We start from the raw sequence: 20,513 nt of genomic DNA, 5'->3' as shown, positions 1-20,513 counted from the left end.
TGAACTGGATTTTGAATGAATATAAGTTTTTATTTCCCTGGGATGAATGCCTGTGAGTGTAATTGGTGGGTCATCTCAGTCATAAGATAGTTGCATGTTTACGTTTTAAGAAACTGACAATCTTCCAGAGTGGCTATACCATTTTATTTTTCTACTAGAAATGTATGCAATATCCAGATGCATCTTCACCAGTATTTGATGTCGTCATTCTTTTCTCTTGGCAATCTAGTAGTTGTGTAGTGATATTTCATTGCAGTTTTAATATGTGTTTCCTTAATGGCTAATGACTTTGAACATCTTTTTAAGAGCTTACTTGCCATCTTTATTACCCTTTTGGATAAAGCGTCCTTCATATCTTGTGCCCATTTTCTAATTGGGATTTTTTTTCAAGAGTTATGTGTTTTAGATATGAGTCCTTGTCAGATAATGTAGTTTGTAAACCTTTCTCCTACATATAATGAGACAAATGAAAGCTTGTTTTTTCATCTGTTTAATAGTCTTTCACAAAGCAAAAGCTTTTAATTTTGCTAAAGTCCAATTTACCAATTTATTTCTTTTGTGGATCATGCTTTTGCTGTCAGTGTGAGAACTATGGGCCTACTGTGAGAGTCTGCAGATTTCCCTCTCTCTTAAATCTGTCCTTTGTTAATTAATTTTTTTTTATTTAAAGATTTTATTTATTCATGAGAGACACAGAGAGAGAGAGAGGCAGAGACACAGGCAGAGGGAGAAGCAGGCTTCCTGCAAGGAGCCGGATGTGGGACTCCATCCCGCATCCCGGGATCACGTCCTGAGCTGAAGGTAGACGTTCAGCTGCTGAGCCACCCAGGCATCTCTCTCCTTTGTTAATTTAATTATTAGACCAACCAAAAGAAGCAAGGAGGAGTAGTGGGAAATTTTCCCTCCCAGATACCATCTTCTTTACAGCACAGGCCATTGCACAGTATAAAGAGTAAATTACCAGAAAGAATATTTATTTCCTGTGGGGAGGTACTTTCCTTTTGAGTTCAGATTGTAAGTTAGGTTAAGACAAATGAAAACAACCAAATGTTAGCTTATTGAGAGAACCAGTCTATTTCCATTGCTTTTGACAAATCATAAACAGGGTCTGAAATAAGAAAACCTTATGTGTTTGAAAAAATCATGAAGTTGATAAATTGGTGTTTCTGTTGCCTTTTTTTTTTTTTTTTTTGTCTGAAATCTTCATTGGTTAAAGACAGAAACTAGTTCATTTCTACAAAGGAATGCCATGAACTTTTAAGTCAAGCACTGTCACACTTTTGTGAAATATCAGTCATATTATCATGAGAGAAAAATAAAGATATCTAGAGAACTTTACAGGCATTTAGCTACTCAGCTGTCCTTCATTAGTGTTTTTATATATTCAGTAATATAAAGGAAGCAGAAGATGAAGCCTAGGGTAAAACCAGAAAACAGGCACATTATAATAACTTGGTGAAGAGACAAAGATTCCACTGTCACAGAGACACTCACTTTGCTTAATTTCAATTTAAGGGGTTACTTAAATGCATGGCCTTTTGGAAATTTAATTTTATGTTGTGGTTCTTCTGAACTTGTCAGTTGGTGCCAACCTGTGATAATCCACTTTTCAATGTCAGATTCATTTACTCCTTGAAGAATCCTGAAATAGCTTACTCTGATATTTTTCCCAGGAATTGGCAGTAGTCCAGAATTTTTTTTTTCTGTCCTTGTGTTCTTTACTTCTTTACAGTGTGCCCCCATCCAGTGAATTGGATGGCATGTGTCTGAAACTTTTGATATTTTCCTGATTCTTCATTTGTTTTGGTAACATGTCTATATATTCCTATTTTACTTATAATGGAAGAAGTCCTCATGGACTTCAGTTATGGCTTGAACTGGTCCGTTTTGCATGATTTCTTTCATTATCTGTTTTATTGGAGGAGACTGGAGGAGAACATTGATCTATCAGATTTCTCAATGTTGGGATGTGGCCTTTTTTTTTTTATATAGTTTTGTTTACGTTTAAGTCTGTGATCTTTTTTATGGTTTTAGTGTCAAGATAATACTAGCTTCATAAAATGAATTGAACAGTGCTTTTCTATGGTCTGAAGAGATTGTATAGGAGGGATACTATTTAAATATTTCATAGTTTTCTCCAGTGAAATCATCTGGGCCTGGAGACTTCTTTTTGGTGTGTTTTAAAATTATGAATTCAGTTTCCTTAAAGTTACAGGATTGTTTTATCAATTTCATGTTAGATGAGATGTAGTAATTTGTGCCTCTCAAGAAATTGGTCCATTTCATTTAAGTGGTCAAATTTATGTGTACAATATTTGTAGTATTTCTTGTTTTGTAGTATTTCTTGTTTACAAGGTCTATAGTATTCCCCATTTCATTCTTGATAGTAGTAATTTGTATCTTTTTTTGACTTGTCATTTGTATTAAGCTTTTCAAAGAACCAGTTCTTTTTGTTGATGTGCCTGTTTTTCTGTTTTAAATTTTATGGATTTTTTTTTCATCCTAATATTTTCTTCTAGCTGTTTTTTTTTTTTTTTAAAAGATTTTATTTATTCATGATAGTCAGAGAGAGAGAGAGAGAGAGAGGCAGAGACACAGACAGAGGGAGATCAGCAGGCTCCATGCACCGGGAGTCCGACGTGGGATTCGATCCCGGGTCTCCAGGATCGCGCCCCGGGCCAAAGGCAGGCACCAAACCGCTGCGCCACCCAGGGATCCCCCTTTTCTAGCTGTTTTGAGTTTATTTTGCTCTTATTCTTCTAGGTTTTTAAAGTGGGAGCTTACATTATTAATTTGAGACTTTTCCTTTTTTCTAATATAGTAGTCCTCCTTTGTGGTTCACTTTCCACAATTTCAGTTACCCACAGTCAGTTGCAGTCCAGATACAGATGATTCTCCTCTGACATATCAGAAGATCAGTAGTAGCCTAATTCTGCATGACAATGCCTATATCATTCACCTCACTTCATCTCATCATGTAGGCATTTTATCATGTGTCATCACAAGAAGGATAAGTACAGTACAATAAGATAGTTTGAGAGAGATCACTTTCATGTAACTATTACAGTAGATTGTTGTAATTGTATTTTATTAGTAGTAATTATTAATCTCTTACTGTGCCTAATTAAACTTTATCGTCAGTGTATATGTAGGCAGGAACATAGTATATATAGTATTCAGTATTCTTTACAGTTTCAGGCATCCATGGGGGGTCTTGGAACATATTTCCTCATGGGTAAGGGGAGACTACTGTAAAACCATTTTAGTGCTATACATTTCCCCCTCAACATTGCTTTGGCTGCACCCCACAAATTTCAATTCATTGTATCTTTTAAAAATCTAGTTTACTGTATTTTTTTTTTTATTTCCCTTGAGACATCTTCTTTGACCTATGGCTTATTTCAAAGTTTATTTAGTTTCCAAATGTTTGGAAATTTTGCTCTTGGTTCTAGTTTGAATCTCTTGTGGTCAGAGAACACATGCTGTACACTTCCATTCTTTAAGTTTGTTGAATTTTTTTTATTTTACTGGTCCCATATATGGGCCCTTTTCATTTATATTCTGTGGTTACTTCAGAAAAAAGTGTACTCTGTTGTGCATGGAATACCCTATAAGTCTCAAATAGATCGTGTTGAATTTTTCTCTATCCTTCCTGATTGTCTAACAGTTGTAGTAAAGGGGTGTTGAGATTCAACTATCTGTGGGTTTGTGTATTTCTCCTTTCGGTTTTAACAGTTCTTGCTTTTCGTATTTTGAAGTCTTTTTGGTGCATACATATTAGAACTTATATATTAGAATAGTGTCTGACCATTTCACTATTTAGTGTCCCTCTCTGTCCAGATCGTTTTCTGTATTTTATTGATATATTTTCACTCTGCCTATGTCATTACATTTGAAGTGAGTTTCTTGTAGACAGCATACTGTTAAGTCATACTTTTTTGGGTCACTCTGTCAATGTCTTTTAATTGGTGTATGTATAAACCATTTACATTTATGTAATTATTATGTTAGAGTTGAAGTCTATTCTTTTTCTTCTTTTTTGTGGGATACTTAGTTTTTTGGGGGAATTCTTGATTTATCCATGTTTTTGAGTCTCTCTCCTTGTAAAGTTCTTTGAGTGGTTGGTCTAAGTATTACATTGTATATATCTAATTTACCACATTCTATTGGTGGCGTCATTTTATCAGTTAATCTCCTTTATGTCCTTACACCCTCCCCTGTTTGTAATTTTCTTAAAAATGTTCTCTCCAGACATTTTAGAATCATATCAGATAGTATGCTATTTCCCTGAAACATGAAACTTAGAGGAGAAAATAAGTCTACTTACTTACTCATACTTTTGCTGTGTTTTTCTTTCTGCTTGATACAGTTTCTTCTTTTATTGCTTTCTTTCTGTTTAGAGAACTTCTTTAGCTACGCTTTTAGGGTAGATGTGCTTGCTCTCAATTTTTTTAGGTTTTTTTTTTTTTTTCATTTGAGAATTCTTGATTTTTCCAATTTTGAGGGATATATTTGTTGGATATGAGGTTATGAGTTCTTAGTTTTTTCCTTTAGAACTCAAAAAATATATCCGTTTCTTCAAGCCTCGGTGGTTCAGATGAGAAATCCTGTCTTGTGAAGTTTTTCCCCTATAGCTAGCTGCTATGAAAATTTCTCCTTTGTCTTTGGTTTTCAGAATTTTGAATGTTTCTTGGCATTTATTTCTTTGGGTTTATTCTTTTTGGGTTCACTCAGTTTCTTGAATCTTCAGGTTTATGTCTTTTGTCATTTCTGTAAATATTTTACGTGTTTTTTTTCTTTTTTTGTACTTTTTTCAGCCTAGCCCTCTGTCTCCTCTCTTAGAACCTGATAACACAAATATTAGATCTTTTATAGCTCAGTAGGTTACTGAGACTATTCATTCTTTTTTCTAGTCTGTTTGCTTTTTGTTTTTCAGATTGAATAATTTATTCTATCTTCGAAGTAACTGTTGCTTTCCTGTCTTCACCATTCTATTTTTGATCCTGTCCACTGTGTTTTTCAGTTATTTTACCTATTCTAAAATTTTAATTTGGTTCTTTATATTTTCTGTTTCTTTGCTGTTTTTCATTTATTTCAAGAGTGCTGGTAATTGCTCACTGAAGCCTTTTTATCACAGCTTCTTTACAGTATGCAGATAATTTTAACATCTCTGTCTTCTCAGAGTTGGCATCTATTGTCTTTTTCATTCAGTTTATGTTCCTTAGGGTTCTTGGTATAAGGAATGATTTTTTTTTCCCCCCAAAAAACAGATTCATGTATTTCAAATCCTTATACATTTTTTCCTTGCCTTTTTGTTGCTGGGATGTCCAGTACAATAGTAAAGCATTTCCTTTTATCTTTTGATTTTATAATGTATCATCTATTCCAAATTTAAACTACAATGGAAATAGTAAAATAATAATAATAATAAAAACAGTCAAACAAAATAACAAACACTATTCTAAGTAACAAATCCAGAGGCCTTTTCTTAAACCCTTCTCATGATTCTGCATCACTGACCATTATTTATTAACTTTCTTAAGCCTTTCTTCTTCCTTGGCTAGATTCTCATCCTCTAACGCCTTATAGATATCCCTAAGTTTTGGGGGTTTTTTTTAGGTTTTTCCCTTTTTTTTTTTTTTAACCATTCTTATTAACTGTTGGGAAATCATTTTAAGGTCTATGATTATTCAGAGCCAGGCCAGCTCCAGGTGTTTTCCTTTTCTTCTGGGGCAAAACAGAAAGAAAAGTCCCTCAATCTCTGAGGTTCTTCTCCCAAGAGTGGAATGCATTCTCCCTTGTTCTGTCCTCTTTTTTGTACTCAAAGTGTGAATCCTTCTTAAGGGTTTTACTAATAATTAGAGGTAAATTACAGAAGTCCCCAAATCTTCACAATGTTTTATTTTTTCATTTTTTCATTTTTTTATTTTTTTCACAATGTTTTAATCCTTGATCTACACGCAGAAATTCCTTTCAGTAGAAGAGGCTGCTCGGAAGACTTTCCCCTTTAAATAGGGATCCTGCCAGATACTTACTTCCGAGGCTTTTTTTTTGCAGGGGGAGGGGGGCTCAATTCCTGATTGAGCCATTCCTGCTTTAGGTATGTTACTGCTTTCAGTCGAGTCTTGCTTTGGCCAGACAGGCTTATTTTCTGCTTTGATCCATTCTGCATTGACCTTTTAGCAAAATACAGCTGCACCGCCCAGCTCTGGAAATCATCTCGGCAGCCTCAGTGCCTCTAGGGAGTCGGGCCCCAGCTCTGGGATTCAGAAACCCAAAGTGCAGCGGCCAGACCGCCACGACGGCAGATGCCACTGGGGCCCGGAACCTGGCCGAGGAGCTGTGAGACTGAGCAGTGCAGCCAGATGGCAGCCAGGTGGCTGCAGGCTGGGGGGTGGGGTGGGGCTTCGACCCGGTCCCCGACCCCCCCCCCGCAGAGGAGGGCAGCTCCCCGGACTCCAGCGTCTCTTAAGGAGTGATTTTTGATTGAAACCTAGATATTTTTGGTATAGGAGACCCTGGATCTAAGCTTTTTCTTTTACTGTTTTTTCACTAATAGCACTCTGGCAGGAGAAGTGTGTGTGCTACCTGGTTTCTCCCAGGCAGAAGTAGAAATCCAGATTTCCCATTAAGCCTCCATTCACCCCTGAGGTGGTTGGTCGGAGTGAGCTCTAGCTCCTCTGCCCGCGGCCTCTTATGACACTTATTTCAGCAGGTACGTGTGAGTGCCTCATTACTGCTGGATGGGGTGTCATTTGAGGCTCCCCACATTGTGTCCACTATACCATGATGGTTAGTGGACTTAACCTCCTTAAGTCTCTCCTTGTTAAGACCCTTAATACTTAACGGACTGAGCCACCCAGGTGCCTCTAAGGCAGTTATTTTATAGAAGTCCTCTCTCTTGGGAGCCTACCCTTTCCTTGGTCCTTGGGCTAGAAGAGCAGGCTTTCATTGTAGCTTTTTTTCCCCCCTTCATCCATTGACATTTCTGGGTTACCCATTACTCCAGCAACCAGTCTGGGGCATATGAAGCAGAAGAAAAACTTGGGGAACTCACTTCTATGTCGTTTTTTTGGATCCCAAAGTCCCAGCAACTCTGTCTTCTCCTCAGCTTTCAGTCATCTTACATTTATTTTATATGCTGTCTGGGGTTTTTAATTTTAGTTAAGAGGAAGAATAGAGAAAGCTAGCCTGTTCCATCTTCCTGGAAAGAGTCTCAAAAGGACTTTTAACACAAATGTCATGTTTGCAGAGGATATGACATTGGTAGCTGTTAGAGGAATTGTGATGATAGTAACTGAATTGGCATAATGGATCTGAATAATGGATTTGGTCTGTGGTTTTGAAAATAATTGACTAAATAATTGAAAATCAGGTGCCTGGATGTATTCTAGGTAAGGATAATCTGAACTTGAACAAAGTGAGAAGAAAGCAAAGGAGACCTACTCGGATTTGAGTGGTGCTCTCTAGAGGGAGAAAGTTGATAAGGCATTGAAGTGCCTCCAGAATTCCAGGGTTAATGATGTGGCCCACATGATTAGAAGAACTGGGTGGACTTTTTCTTTTGCAGTATGGTGTTATGTTGCTCTTTGCATTGATTTAGACAAATTGTAGATGGAGATTACATAATAAAATAAAACCTGTAAATTCTTTTCTTTAAAAAAATATTTTAAGTAATCTCTACACCCAGTATGGGGGTTGAAATTACAATCTTGGGATCAACAGTCTCATGCTCTGACTGAGCCAGCCAGGCACCCTATGTAACTTAAATCTTAAAATCTGAGGGAGAGTATATTCAAGGACTTGTATATTTCAGTTTGAGTGTTTCCCTGCCTTTCCTATTTGTAGGAAAATCAAAGCTATTCAAGATATTTGTTTATTTCTCCCTTCAAATTTATGTTGGTGATATTTCTATAACAGCTACAATGTCATGGTATTTTTGTCTCTGGAAAAATAGCATATATGAGTCCTTCAGAGTTATTGTACAAATGATTTTTTTCAAATGCACTAAACTTCAGTTTTCTTCTTTATATTGGAAGGATTAATACGTATCTTGAGAATTTTATTTATTTTTAAAAGGTTTTATTTGAGAGAGTGAGAAAGAGCAAGAGAGTGCACAAGCAGGGAGAACAGCAGAGGGAGGGGGGAGAAGAAGCAGGCTCCCCGCAGAGCAGGGAGCTGGGGAGCCTGATTCCAGGACTCTGGAAGGCAGCTGCTCAACAGACTGAGCCACTCCGATGCCCCTGGAGGAGAACTTTTTTTTTTTTAAGATTTTTTATTTATTTATTCATAGAGACACAGGGAGAGAGGCAGAGACACAGAAAGAAGGAGATGGAGGCTCCATGCAGGGAACCCAACATGGGACTCGATCCAGGTCTCCAGGATCACACCAGGGGCTACAGGCAGCACTAAACCGCTGCGCCACCAGGGCTGCCCCCTGGAGGAGAATTTTAAAAGAAAACTTAGCATTGTGGCATGCATAAAGTAAGGCCTCTTTTTTTTCTTTCATACATGTCTTCATTTCCCTTTCAATTAACAGAATGACCTCAGAATTGGAAAGAATTAGAAGGAGTATTGAGATTGTTTGAAAGGATCAGTGTAACTGATAATCTTGTTTGAGATAACCCATTTGTTCTTTCATAATAGTAGCTTAAGGAGAATGTGTACTTGAGATATATACATGACATAGTATTTGTAATATGTATGATGAAATTTAAGACTATCATACCTGTGATTTCTTAGTTGACAACATAGACATTGTCATCAAGTAGTTGATTGCTTTTGGAGTAGAAGAACTTTAAGGTATATTGGAATATTTCAAGTTCAATTCCAGTTGTTTATATTAATCTAATTCTGTCTTATTCTCCATTCTGAATGCCACATATATCATACATATGAGGATGTATTAAATGCAGATTTATAAGTTTATAAGACTCGAAAGTACTAAAGGTAGCCCTTCTTCTTATACCACAATGTTTGTAATCTGATGACTAAGATGAACATATTTATAAAAATCTGTGATATAAGGATAGCATGAGACTGAGGACTTTGACTAAGGTTACCCAGTTTACTTTTTCAGATTTGAATAGAAGTATAGAATGGAATGTGCTATTTTAGTGTTGGGGAGGAACTCTGACCTCATAGAGGAGGACACTGACTCACAAGATTCCGAAGGAGATGCTTCCATACACCAGCATCCTGACTTGCCCATAGCTCCACAGGTGTGAGGGTAGACCAGAAAACTCAGTGGATTAGAGCAAGACTGTTTCCTACTCCTAGCACACCAAAAAGCAGGTGTTACTCATTCCTATTTTATTGTTTTAAAATATTTTATTTGACAGCGCCCAAGCAGGGAGAGGGGTAGAAGCAGAAGCAGGCTCCCCACTGAGCATCCCCCTCCCCCCCACAACGTAGGGCTTAATCCTAAGACCTTGAAAATTGGAAAGACTTAGTTTTCTACCCAATTTCATGTTTTCAGGGAACTAAATTGCTACTTTCCCCCCCTCCCTACATCACATTGACAATAAGAGTATATTTTTATACCTTTCTGGTTATTCTCTAAACTAAAAAGGTAAGGAGGATTAGTGAAAATCATCCTAGGAATACCATCTTTCACAGGGCAATGGGCTAACTTAAAATGATCTCAAATTTTGAGTTTTTATTAGCTGAGTGATGAGAAAGGACCTCAGAAGTGCATTATATTTTTAGAATATTCTTTGAAATGGCCAGTGGAGCTTAAAAAGCCCTTCATATTTATCTAAGTTGTACTCCAAAAGTGGCTGCTCTTGATAATATCATTGACAAAAATAACAGCTAGGAAACTCTTATGCAATGACACTATGAACAGGAGGAGCCTGTTCCTTTTTGCCATAAGTCATTCTGGAGGCAAACTCAAACCAAAAAGGTTGAAATCTCCCTGTAGAAGTTGGGATGCAGAAAACAGTTTGAGATGATCGTGATTTGTCCTCTGCTTTTGGGACATCCATACTTGATCCTTCTTTTTGTTGTTTTTGTTTTATATTTAGTTTAAGACTTCTCAGAATTACACCTACAAATTTTAGAAAAGATACTTATCTACATTTGGATTCTGCCTCTGTATTGTAGCTTTTGCTAGTTCTCTGAGAGGTAACAGAACACGGTTCAGAGAATGAATTGTCATATATCTTATAGAACATGTCTGTGTATATATTTTTAAAGGAAAGGACATGTCTGAGAATTTCATAAAATCTAAATATTTTCCATATACAAGAATATTGCAGAACAACTTTTGGGTTTTGGGGGGGTTCTTGATCTCTGAATGTTAAATCTTTCTATGGCTTTGAGAAGACATAATCACTTCAGAATTACTTTTCTTTTTTCAGCTTCTAAAAATCCACATTTTAAGTTCTACCTTTCCTATAATTATTGTTTGGACTCATAATAACCATTAACAGTATTTCACATAGGGAAATAGAGAATCTGTATCATCAAATTTATTATTTTTTTAAAAGATTTTATTTATTCATAAGAGGCAGAGAGAGATAGGCAGAGAGAGATAGGCAGAGACACAGGCAGAGGGAGAAGCAGGTTCCATGCAGGGAGCCTGACGTGGGACTCAATCCTGGGTCTCCAGGATCATGCCCTGGCCTGAAGGCAGGCGCTAAACTGCTGAGCCACTCAAGGCTGTCCTGTATCATCAAATTTATAAAAACGGGGTAGACATAAAATACAGATGATCTGACACTGTTACTTACATTATTTTTCTAAAGGCCTAGACATTTTTCCTCTTATCCTGGCACCACTGGTTTTCAAGATTAACAATGATAAGTGCTTTGTCCTTAATTTTCAGTAGATAGAAAATCAAAATGGAAAAATTGATCTGTAGGAGTTATGGGGAGATGCAGTAACTTAATTCTTTTTTTTTAACATTGCAGTTGCCGTTCAGGATTCGTTAATTCTCTCAATTTATTTTGACAGGAAGAAGGTATTTTAAAGTAAGCTGTTCAAACATGATTTATAGTTGATAAGTTGATCTCCTAATCCAAATTGTCATATTATCTTGTTCCAATTCTGGATATTGAAGAGTAAACGTTCATGGGATTTGAAATTTGGCTTACTTGATAACATTTTAAGACCAACATAAAATCATTTAATACTTTTAGATCCTGAGATGTGTAGAATTTTAGGTGGGAAAAGAGTCTCTACTAAAGTGACCACTAGGGGGCACCTGATTCAGTTGGAAGAGCATAGGTGTCTTGACCTTGGGGTCATAACTTCCAGACCCTTGTTGGATATAGAGGTTACTTAAAGCTTAAAAAATAAAGTGACCACCAGTTCTTGAATAAGCAGTATTATAACACCATTTTTTTGTCTAGTAGCACTAAATATTCTGATATCCAAAATTTAACTTTATTTGCTGTTATAATACAGACTTCAAAAAATTTCTGTGCTCATACATAATAAGAAAGCAAACCATCATTCTCATTTCCATCCCCAGATAACATATTTTCATTCTCTTAGGTTCATTTTATCAAAACAAAGTTCAGCTTTCATAGAAAATGGAAGATGTGGGACTAGAGAGTTGTCTTTATCCAGAGGTTCTGTGTTTCTCTTCTCTCTTCTCAGTTCCACTTCCAGGTGTCTTCTAACAAATACCCGTACCCATGATGGTGGCATTGATACCCATGGTGGTGGCATTCCTCCTGTCCTGTGTACACCGGGCTTCTGACCACTCTCTTCCTCTAAACTCTGTCTGTTATACTCTCTTCCACTCTTGTTTGGAACAAGCATAATACAGAATTCTTCTACATTTGGACAGTTCTGTATTTTATCCAGATCTATTCCTAAGACTAGAATTACATAAGTACCACTATCCAACCTATGAGCAGTTTCTCTAGTACTTTCAAGGAGTAGTGTTTTTTTTTTTTTATTGTTTTTTATTAAAAGCCTAAAGAATTATCAAGTATATAGTTGAAGAAACATACTAAGTAAGAATACTGGAGGGTCACTTGGGTGACTCAGTGGTTGAGTGTCTGCCTTTGGCTCAGGTCATGGCCCTGGGGTCCTGGGATGGAGTTCTGAATCAGGCTCCCTGTGAATCGAGAGCCTGCTTTTCCTCTGCCTAGGTTTCTTCCTCTCTCTGTCTCTCATAAATAAGTGGATGAAATCTTAAAAAAGAATACTGGAAATTATACTAATATTAAATATAATTATTCTATGTAAATATACCCCCCAAAACTTCATTCAAGAGATTAATTTCTCTCTACTCAATATGTTTATTGTATGGAGCTCTTTAACAAAATCACTTGACCTACCTGATGAAAGTTAGGTAGAAATCAGAATTCAGCCTGTTGTATCAGCAGAAAGCCTCAGTGATTTTTAAAAATTTTAATGTTTTAAAATTTTTTTTTAAATTTTAATGTTTTGGGGCTCCAATTTTAATGTTACTCAGTCGGTTAAGTGTCTGACTCTTGCTTTCAGCTCAGGTCATGATCTCAGGGTCCTAGGATTGAGTCCCATGTAGGACTTTGTACTCAGCAGGGATTCTGCTGGAGATCCTCCCCCCCCCCCCCTTCAGCCCCTACCTACCCTCACGTATGCATGTGCTCTAAGAAATCTTTTTAAAAATGTCAGTATCTTGTTAAAATTATTTTATTGTAGGTGATTAGAACATGTGCATCTTAATGTGTAACATATAACATGTAATCTTTCAAAGAACATCTTAATGTATTTAATCAGAACATAGGTTCTATTTCTTAGAGAAGCTTTTACCATTGTTTAATCTTCATGTACTTCTTAAGAAATTTCATCACCTGTTTCTTCCCAGAGTGGAGGTAAGAAAGGGAATAGTAGTTGGAGCTTTGTAAGCCAAACCTATTTCTTTATCCCACAGATACTCCAAATAAAATTAATTACTATTATTAAAGCTACTTACTAGCTAAGCTAAGGCTAGGTAACAACTGGGACATTTATTTTCCAAATGTTTTTAATATTACAGGTAAAAAGTTTACAGGCATCCTCCATATATGGTAAAATAACAGTATAAGCAAATTAGATATGAAGAAAAACATGAATTCAGTGAATACCAAAAGCTAAAGGTCCAAGAATTCCTTCATTTAGAACGCAAGGCAGAGTAAAGAATTATAACATCTCAAAAGCAAAAATATCAATATCAATATCCAGTTAAAAATTAGAACTTAATGATGGTCTTATAACAGGATTAGGTTTGAGTACATGTAACAGAGAAGCCCCAAATGGCAACTTCCACAACTTGGAAGTTTATTTCTCTCAAATCAAAAACATCCAGAGTAAATAGTCTGAAGCTGACAGTGGCTCTACTTTGTCCACAGGGACCCAGACAGGCTCTCTGCCATCCTTAGCATTGGCTTCCACGTCCAGGTTAGCTTTTGGCTGGCTGGGACTCTCAGGTCCAGTCGTCACCCTGTACTCAAGACTCAGGAGGAAGGAACAGGGATGGGCTATAGATGAAAGGACTTTCTCCTGGATTCTTCTCCTATCAACATCTTGTCAGCCAGAACTCAGTCACATGACCACATGAAACTGTGAGGGAAACCGGGATATGTTTATTAACTTGATCATTGTGATTATTTCAAAACGTGTACTCAGATCATCATGGTATCCACTTTAAATAAAACTGTCAATTTTACCTCAATAAAACTGGAAGAACAAAGGGCTTTAAAGAGCCAGAAAACCTAATTGTAGAAAATAGGAGGAAATAGCATAATAAATTGATAATTGAGAAGAAATCTGAATTTTATTCTCAGCCTCAAAAGACTGCTATTTAGAACTATGGAGCAGCGCGTATTAAAGAACTTCTTTACACCCAAGTGAAGATGAGACTGTGCATGTAGTTAACGTGTGGGTTCAGTTGATTCTTGTCCCTCCTTTTCAGTTTCTGATCCTGTATTTGGTCCAGATTTTTACATTATATTGTGAAATTTTTTGTATTCTATCATACATACATAACACTTACCTTAAAATGCAGCAGCCAATACCCTGGTGAAAGGCTACTGTATTACTGATTTGATTTTGTTGTCAGATGTAACCAATAATTAGTTTACCATTTTTAAGAGCATTAAGAAGTTTCTTCACCTTAGTTCAAACCCACACAAGACATGACTTAGCAAAAACATCAATGGTGCCTCATGACAGTGTGGGTTTGTGCATATCATATAGAGATTAGGAAGAATGATGGCAATAAGAGACCTGGCTTGTATCTACATCACGTTGATAAGTGCTTTGTTGTTACGAAACTTACAGGAGGGGATTTATGTATTATGTAAGGTCAGTCTGGAAAGTATTTCTCAGATACTATGATCTGATTAATTGATAATGATGATATTTATATTTTCTTACGAAGCCTGTAATAGCCATCCTTCCTTCCTTACAGGACAGACATCAGATCAAGGCAGCCCCTTCAAGATGACCTTCCATTCTCTGAGAAGCCGCCAAGCAGACAGTTTTCCTTACCAAGTCTGTCTCCAGAAGAGCCTCAACAGAAGACCGCACTAGCAAATGAGGAAGCATTGCAGAAGATCTGTGCCCTTGAAAATGAACTTGCTGCTCTCAGGGCACAGATTGCCAAAATCGTGACCCTGCAAGAACAGCAAAATCTCACTGCAGGTCTGTAAACCCTAAATTTGTTTTAACCAGTGAAGTGGGAATTAGGAGAATGCCACTAATTTTAAAATGTATTAGTAAGTAACATCGATGGGGTTGTCAGAAAACCAAAGGTCAGTCCTCTCCATGGTCCAGTCCAAGACCCAATCAAGTTTAAGTAGCTTTTGTTGGTTTTGGACAATTTTGATGCTATCAGAGAGGATGAATTTGGTAAACACTGAAATTCATACAGTTGAATTGCTGCTCTTGTGAATGCCCTGGGACACTTTGTGATAATGGCACCAATTTTATCAGCTGAGAAGTAATCTCAAAACCGCCCTGACAGGGTTGAGTGCTGTTTACTGACCTGCATATCCCAAGGCAAGTCCTCGGCCTTCCTGCCTTCCTTTCCTGCTGTAAAATGGGTTAATAGTACCTACGTTGTACAGTTGTTGTGGTAGTAAATGTGCAAATTATATAAAATGCCTTTAGTACATAGTAGCTACTTAATAGTCATTTCTCCTCCTCTTGCCCAGAGTAGAAACTGAATTCAGATCCTGTGACTCTTGGTCTAATACTCTTTGCTTTTATTTGTGTGCATTGTTACTTTGGAAAAGAAATCCTAGCCTTGAAATCCCAGCCTATTAACCTGCTGGCAACTCTAATGTTTAAAGATAGTTATTCTGCCTCCAAGCCACGTGTGCTGGAGTGTACTGTAACCCAACACGGAGACCTCATGCAACATGAGTACGGCCAGGATGGACAGCAGACCAATGTCCTCTGGGCACTGAGCGCTTGAGAAGTAATTGGTTATTTTAACGAAATTTGCATGTAACTTTTAAAAAACCATAAGTTCTATCTTTTTAAACTTTTATTATATGGCATTTCTCTTTTGCTTTACCTCCCTCTTCTGGCAAACTAGGAAAACTGAAAATGAGATCATTTGGAGGTTTATAAGATGTTCTGTTTACAGTTGAAATCCCTGGAGTAAAAATTTTGCATTGAGCTCAATATTAGTCCTAGTCAATACAGTCCAACCTGTGAACAACTCTCTGTCCTCTAGTTACGCAGAAAGATGAATTTTTATATCCTTATTTTGTAACCACTTTATTTTTTTCCTTTCAGGAATTTGTTGAATATTAAGTCTTAAAACTTCTCCATGTCTTACATGTAAATATTCTTAAAATGAAACAAATTATCAATTTTTTCAAATTATACTAAATGTATCGCTGTCTATATTGAAAATGTTTATGCAGTATACTCTTTTATATTTTATCTAAAAGTAGTTACAAATTGCAACAGTCAGACTTGAACTTTTGAGATCACAAAAACACCCCTGTTAAGTTAAATGGAACTTTTCCATCTGGAGAGCTTGGGATTAGATAGATATTCAAGATTCTAATCAAGTAACCGAAACTTCATTTAATTACGTAACTGAGGGTTTAAGCATATTGATTTCAAGTATACAAAAGACCTTAGCATAATTTTGTTGTTAAAAGTGATTTTTCCTTATTTTTGTAGGTGATTTAGAACCTACCACATCTGTTGCTGCAGCACCACCCTCTGTCCCCCCACCTCCCCCACCTCCCCCACCCCTACCCCCATCAGGACTCCACCAAAGTGTATCTGCTATTGACTTGATAAAAGAGCGAAGAGAGAAAAAAGCTTGTGCTGGAAAGACTCTGGTTAAGAGCAGTCCAAAGAAATCTGATATGCCAAATATGCTAGAGATCCTTAAAGATATGAATAGTGTAAAACTGCGGTCAGTAAAAAGGTGAGGATACATTTACCTTCTCTCACTTCCTGTATTTTTGTTATGTTTAGTAAGCAAAATACTAGGCTTCTTGAGAACTTTTCTTTTATAACCTGTTTACCATGAAGAGTTCTAGTGTTTAGTTTTTAAAAAACAAGGCCTCAAGTGTCTCCTGTATAACTAAGAAATCAGCAAACATTTCCAGGCTTTTTAGTTTTCCTCCTGTTGAATTTAAAGTTGTTTTATGTGAAATCTTTGTTATCATCTAGTCATTAATTCAGTAAAGCTGCACTGTACATCTACCATGGTAATCACTAGGCTATGGGAGAATGGAAGTGTATCTGCCCTGACAAAGGAGAGCATAACACATGCTCTTGAGTTGAACTAAGTGGCTATTCATTGGGCATCTTTGTGTGTTTATTGAGCCTTAAAGTTAGAGTTTCTATCTTCCTTCTCTCAACGTTTGTCAGTAACTTCACTGGGTATCTGTGATGCTGGAGAAGTGCTGCCAAGCATGTAAAGGCACACAAAGTACTTCTCTGAGGGATGCCGGCATATTGAAATGTCCCCTTGGTTTCTGTTCACTTCTTTAAGGTCAGAACAGGACATAAAGCCCAAATCTGTGGATGCCACTGACCCTGCTGCCCTCATAGCAGAGGCTCTGAAAAAGAAATTTGCTTACCGATATCGAAGTGATAGTCAAGGTGAATCTGAAAAAGGAATTCCAAAACCTGCATCTGAGGCCACCTCAGAAACAGTGTTGGTGAGTATTAGGTCACATTTCTTTACTTGTACAACGTGGTCATTTACTCCTTTGCTGAGCATGTGCATTTCATAAGACATTCAGCTGTGGCTTCTGCAAGATTCAGAAAGATGTGCCACAGGAACTAGCCCCTACCCACAAACAGATTGGTCATAGAAGAGCATAAAAAAGGAAGCAAGAGCCAACTCCTAGTTTCACTACTTAGCATGTCCAGTGTTAAATTTTCCATGCTGTGTTTTTATTTACATGTAAGCACAGTGAAGTGAAATTCATAATAAAATTTATATCTTAGGACAGTGTGTATGTTATGATAGAGAATTCAAAGTAAAGAAAGAGAATTTTTCCTTAGGGTGTCCTGTGAAAGTCATTTGAAGAGGGTGAGATTTAACCTGGGCCTTGCAGGATGTTTCAGGTCCTAGGTGAAGATTGAGCAGATTTCATGGAAACTTTCAAATATTAGCCCTTTACTAGCTCTTTACTGTCATGTGGAATACGTACTTATCCATTTGAGAGAGGCAGGAATCTTAGAAATTCTAGCATCTTTGAAACTCTGAAGACATTGAATAAAGGAAACTTCGTACTTCATTCTTGAGGTGAAATTGGCCTAAAGCTTATGATCTTGCTAAGGTGATTATAGTTTTCTAGGAAGTAATTTGGTTACCTCTTTGTATTTCATTCTGTTAATGTGTCATGTTTATAACAGCCTGTCAATTCATTAAGGTTTTAATAGCTGCTTTGTTTTTCAGCAGAAATACCCAGATCTTTGATTAGGAGGGGAGTGTGTATCGTTACGGTTACCTGAACCAGTATCTTTATTTATACTTTTTGTTTCTTTTCTAGTTTGGGCCACACATGTTGAAGTCTACAGGAAAAATGAAGGCTTTAATTGAAAATGTTTCAACTTCCTAATAGACAGTGAGCCGAGAAAAACTATCCTTGTTCCAGCTGTTGGTTGGTTAGGGCTGTTTGGCTAGTAGAAATCAACAGTATTTAGTAAATACCTGAATTTTGTATTCAGTGGTATCCTTTTAAGTCTAATTAGATTCAGCAATAACAAATGCACCCTAAGTTTGTGGGGTTTTTCTTATGAGATTAGTTCTGAGGTTTTCCATAACCTGTATTCAGAGGTAACATGTTTTTAATGTGTAGTCATGTTTAGGTTTCTAGGCTTGAAAACATATAGATTTCAGAAGAAAGGACATTTGTAGATGTGAGTTTTTAATTCTTAACACTAATTTATCCATGCAAATATTTTATATGCATATATTTGGATATAACAGTATGTAAAATTTAATAATGACGTCAGTGAGGGTACTGTTACCATCATTAGTTGTCAGTAATCATTTACTACTCAGTGATGGAACACAGTTTGTTGGAGTGAAATATTTAGGATTGGAACCTTTTTGCCTTAATAGGGCTTTTACCTTAGATTCTCTATCGCATTTCCTTGGGAGATGGGGTTCAAGTAGGGACCAGATAATGTTCACTGCTAAAAATTCCATAATGCTTTCGTTTAAAGGGAAGTCAAAGACTATGAAAGCTGCTTTCACTTTAGTGCTGTTCAGCACTGAGAAAAAAAATTTAGGGTTCATACAGATTTAATCCAATAATTTGATTTCTTATTATAGCAAGTTGAAAACCAGAATGTACCATCTTTTTTTTTTCCAGTTGAATAAATGGCATCATAAAGATGACTCATTGCTAAGTTAATACTTAATGGGAAATGGCAGCATAATAGGGTTTTAAAATTTTTAATAGTGGTCGAATATAGTAGCTTTATAATGAAACACTGAATAGGTGAAAGAATTTCCTGTAAGAAGTTTATCATTGGTCAGAGTGCTGTTCTGTCAAACTACATTATACAGCAAACCTTAGGTGCTATTTGGAGAACAGCCTTTCTCATTGAGAGCTTCTGAAGAATTGCTGTTAAGTGATCATTCGTGAATGTTTGATAAATCTTTATGGTTTTCTGTATTTCTGTTAAACTCAGCTATAGTTAATGCCAGAATCTCCTACCATGAGTAAATATTTGGATTTATTTAAATCTAGTAAAAAGAAGTGGAGATAGACGTTTAAGTTATTGAAAATATGTGCAATGTTCTCAATATTAGCAGATGTTATTCAGCTTAAATTTTGAACTGTGACTTATTTTACATATGTTGATTACATTGTTTCTAACTGTTGATTTAAAAAAAATTCAGAAACTTTGCCTGAATTACATATTTGGACCTCCTAAGAAATTTATATTTGTATCAGTATTGAATTTGGCCACTGCTCCAATGGAAGGAAGTTACTGTTTTAAAATAAAGCAAATTTACATTTTCCTTGGATAAGGCCTATATATTGTTTTTTTTTTTTAATGGGTAAGAGTCTAAGTGTAGATTCTTTATAATTTGCTTTCTGCATTCTTAAATGGAAGTCTGTTTCCACTTATTCACCAGTCTGTTTCTTCCACTGAACACAATACCTGAAGTGAAAGATGATGAAGATAATTAAACTTTATAGTTGAGGCTCAGAAAGTTAAATTACTAGTATGTTTGTAGGGGTCAGAGAGCACTGGACTTAGGAGTAATAGAAGTCCTATTTTCAAAAGAGGAACCTGGCTCAGCTCATAAAATTAAGTAAAATAACGAGTTTCAATACATTCTGAGTGGTAGAGAGCTAAATAAACTACTACTTTTATGATTTTACATTAGGTCACTGTAGTTTCCAGTAGGCTGATTTCTGCCGGGTGTCCTCCTATTTACCTACTGGCACAGGTCTGGGGTGGAGCAGGAAAACAGTCTAGTTCTGGTTGTCTCCCCCATCATAAGCCCTTCTGTGTAAGAATGTTTTCTTGACATATTAAATTCCTGAGTCTGTGTCTCAGTGGTAAAGAAGACAACATGAGGTAACAACTACCAGAAACAAATACTTTGGAAAAACCATCCTTCTGACAACTTCTCCAAAAATAGAAGTCTAAACTTTTTGTAGGTAGTCCAGGATAGTAGGGTAGGGAGTTGATAAATTCGAATCTACATATAAAGCAATTGTTCTTGAAGAACTGAGGCTCACTGAGAGTGGGAGAGACCAACACAGTAGTGACAGGAACCCCACCCCCAATACAACAAACTACACAGGGAGGGAGATCATGGAGGAGCCCGTGTGTAGACTTGCCAACCCTGGGGCACAGCAAAAAAACATACCAGTGGTTTATTTTTATTTATTGAGAGAGAGAGAGAGAATGGCTGGGACACAGGAAGAGGGAGAAGCAGGCTCCATGCAGGGAACCTGACATGGGACTCAATCCCAGATCTCCAGGATCGTGCCACCGGGGCTGCCCCATACCAGTGGTTTAAAGGGCAATTAACCTATGAGTGAAGGAGACCCATTTTCTAACCCAAGTGTGGAATGGTAGGG

General features: G+C 36.8%; 1 protein-coding gene across 1 annotated transcript in view; it reads left to right on the top strand.

Annotated features, from left to right (window-relative positions):
- Window positions 1–19,444, top strand: part of MTFR1 (mitochondrial fission regulator 1) — a 66,266-nt gene extending 46,822 nt beyond the window's left edge. Inside the window, exons 5-8 of the mRNA XM_041768626.1 lie at window positions 14,390–14,622; window positions 16,120–16,372; window positions 16,946–17,114; window positions 17,955–19,444. Coding sequence (XP_041624560.1) covers window positions 14,390–14,622; window positions 16,120–16,372; window positions 16,946–17,114; window positions 17,955–18,023 — 724 coding nt within the window. The 3' untranslated portion in view covers window positions 18,024–19,444. The remainder of the gene's footprint in view (window positions 1–14,389; window positions 14,623–16,119; window positions 16,373–16,945; window positions 17,115–17,954) is intronic.
- The last annotated feature ends 1,069 nt before the right edge of the window (window positions 19,445–20,513 follow it).

Source organism: Vulpes lagopus, chromosome 9 (genome assembly GCF_018345385.1).
Source record: "Vulpes lagopus strain Blue_001 chromosome 9, ASM1834538v1, whole genome shotgun sequence".
NCBI classification, from domain to species: domain Eukaryota; kingdom Metazoa; phylum Chordata; class Mammalia; order Carnivora; family Canidae; genus Vulpes; species Vulpes lagopus.
This window is presented reverse-complemented; position numbering and strand designations above follow the sequence as displayed.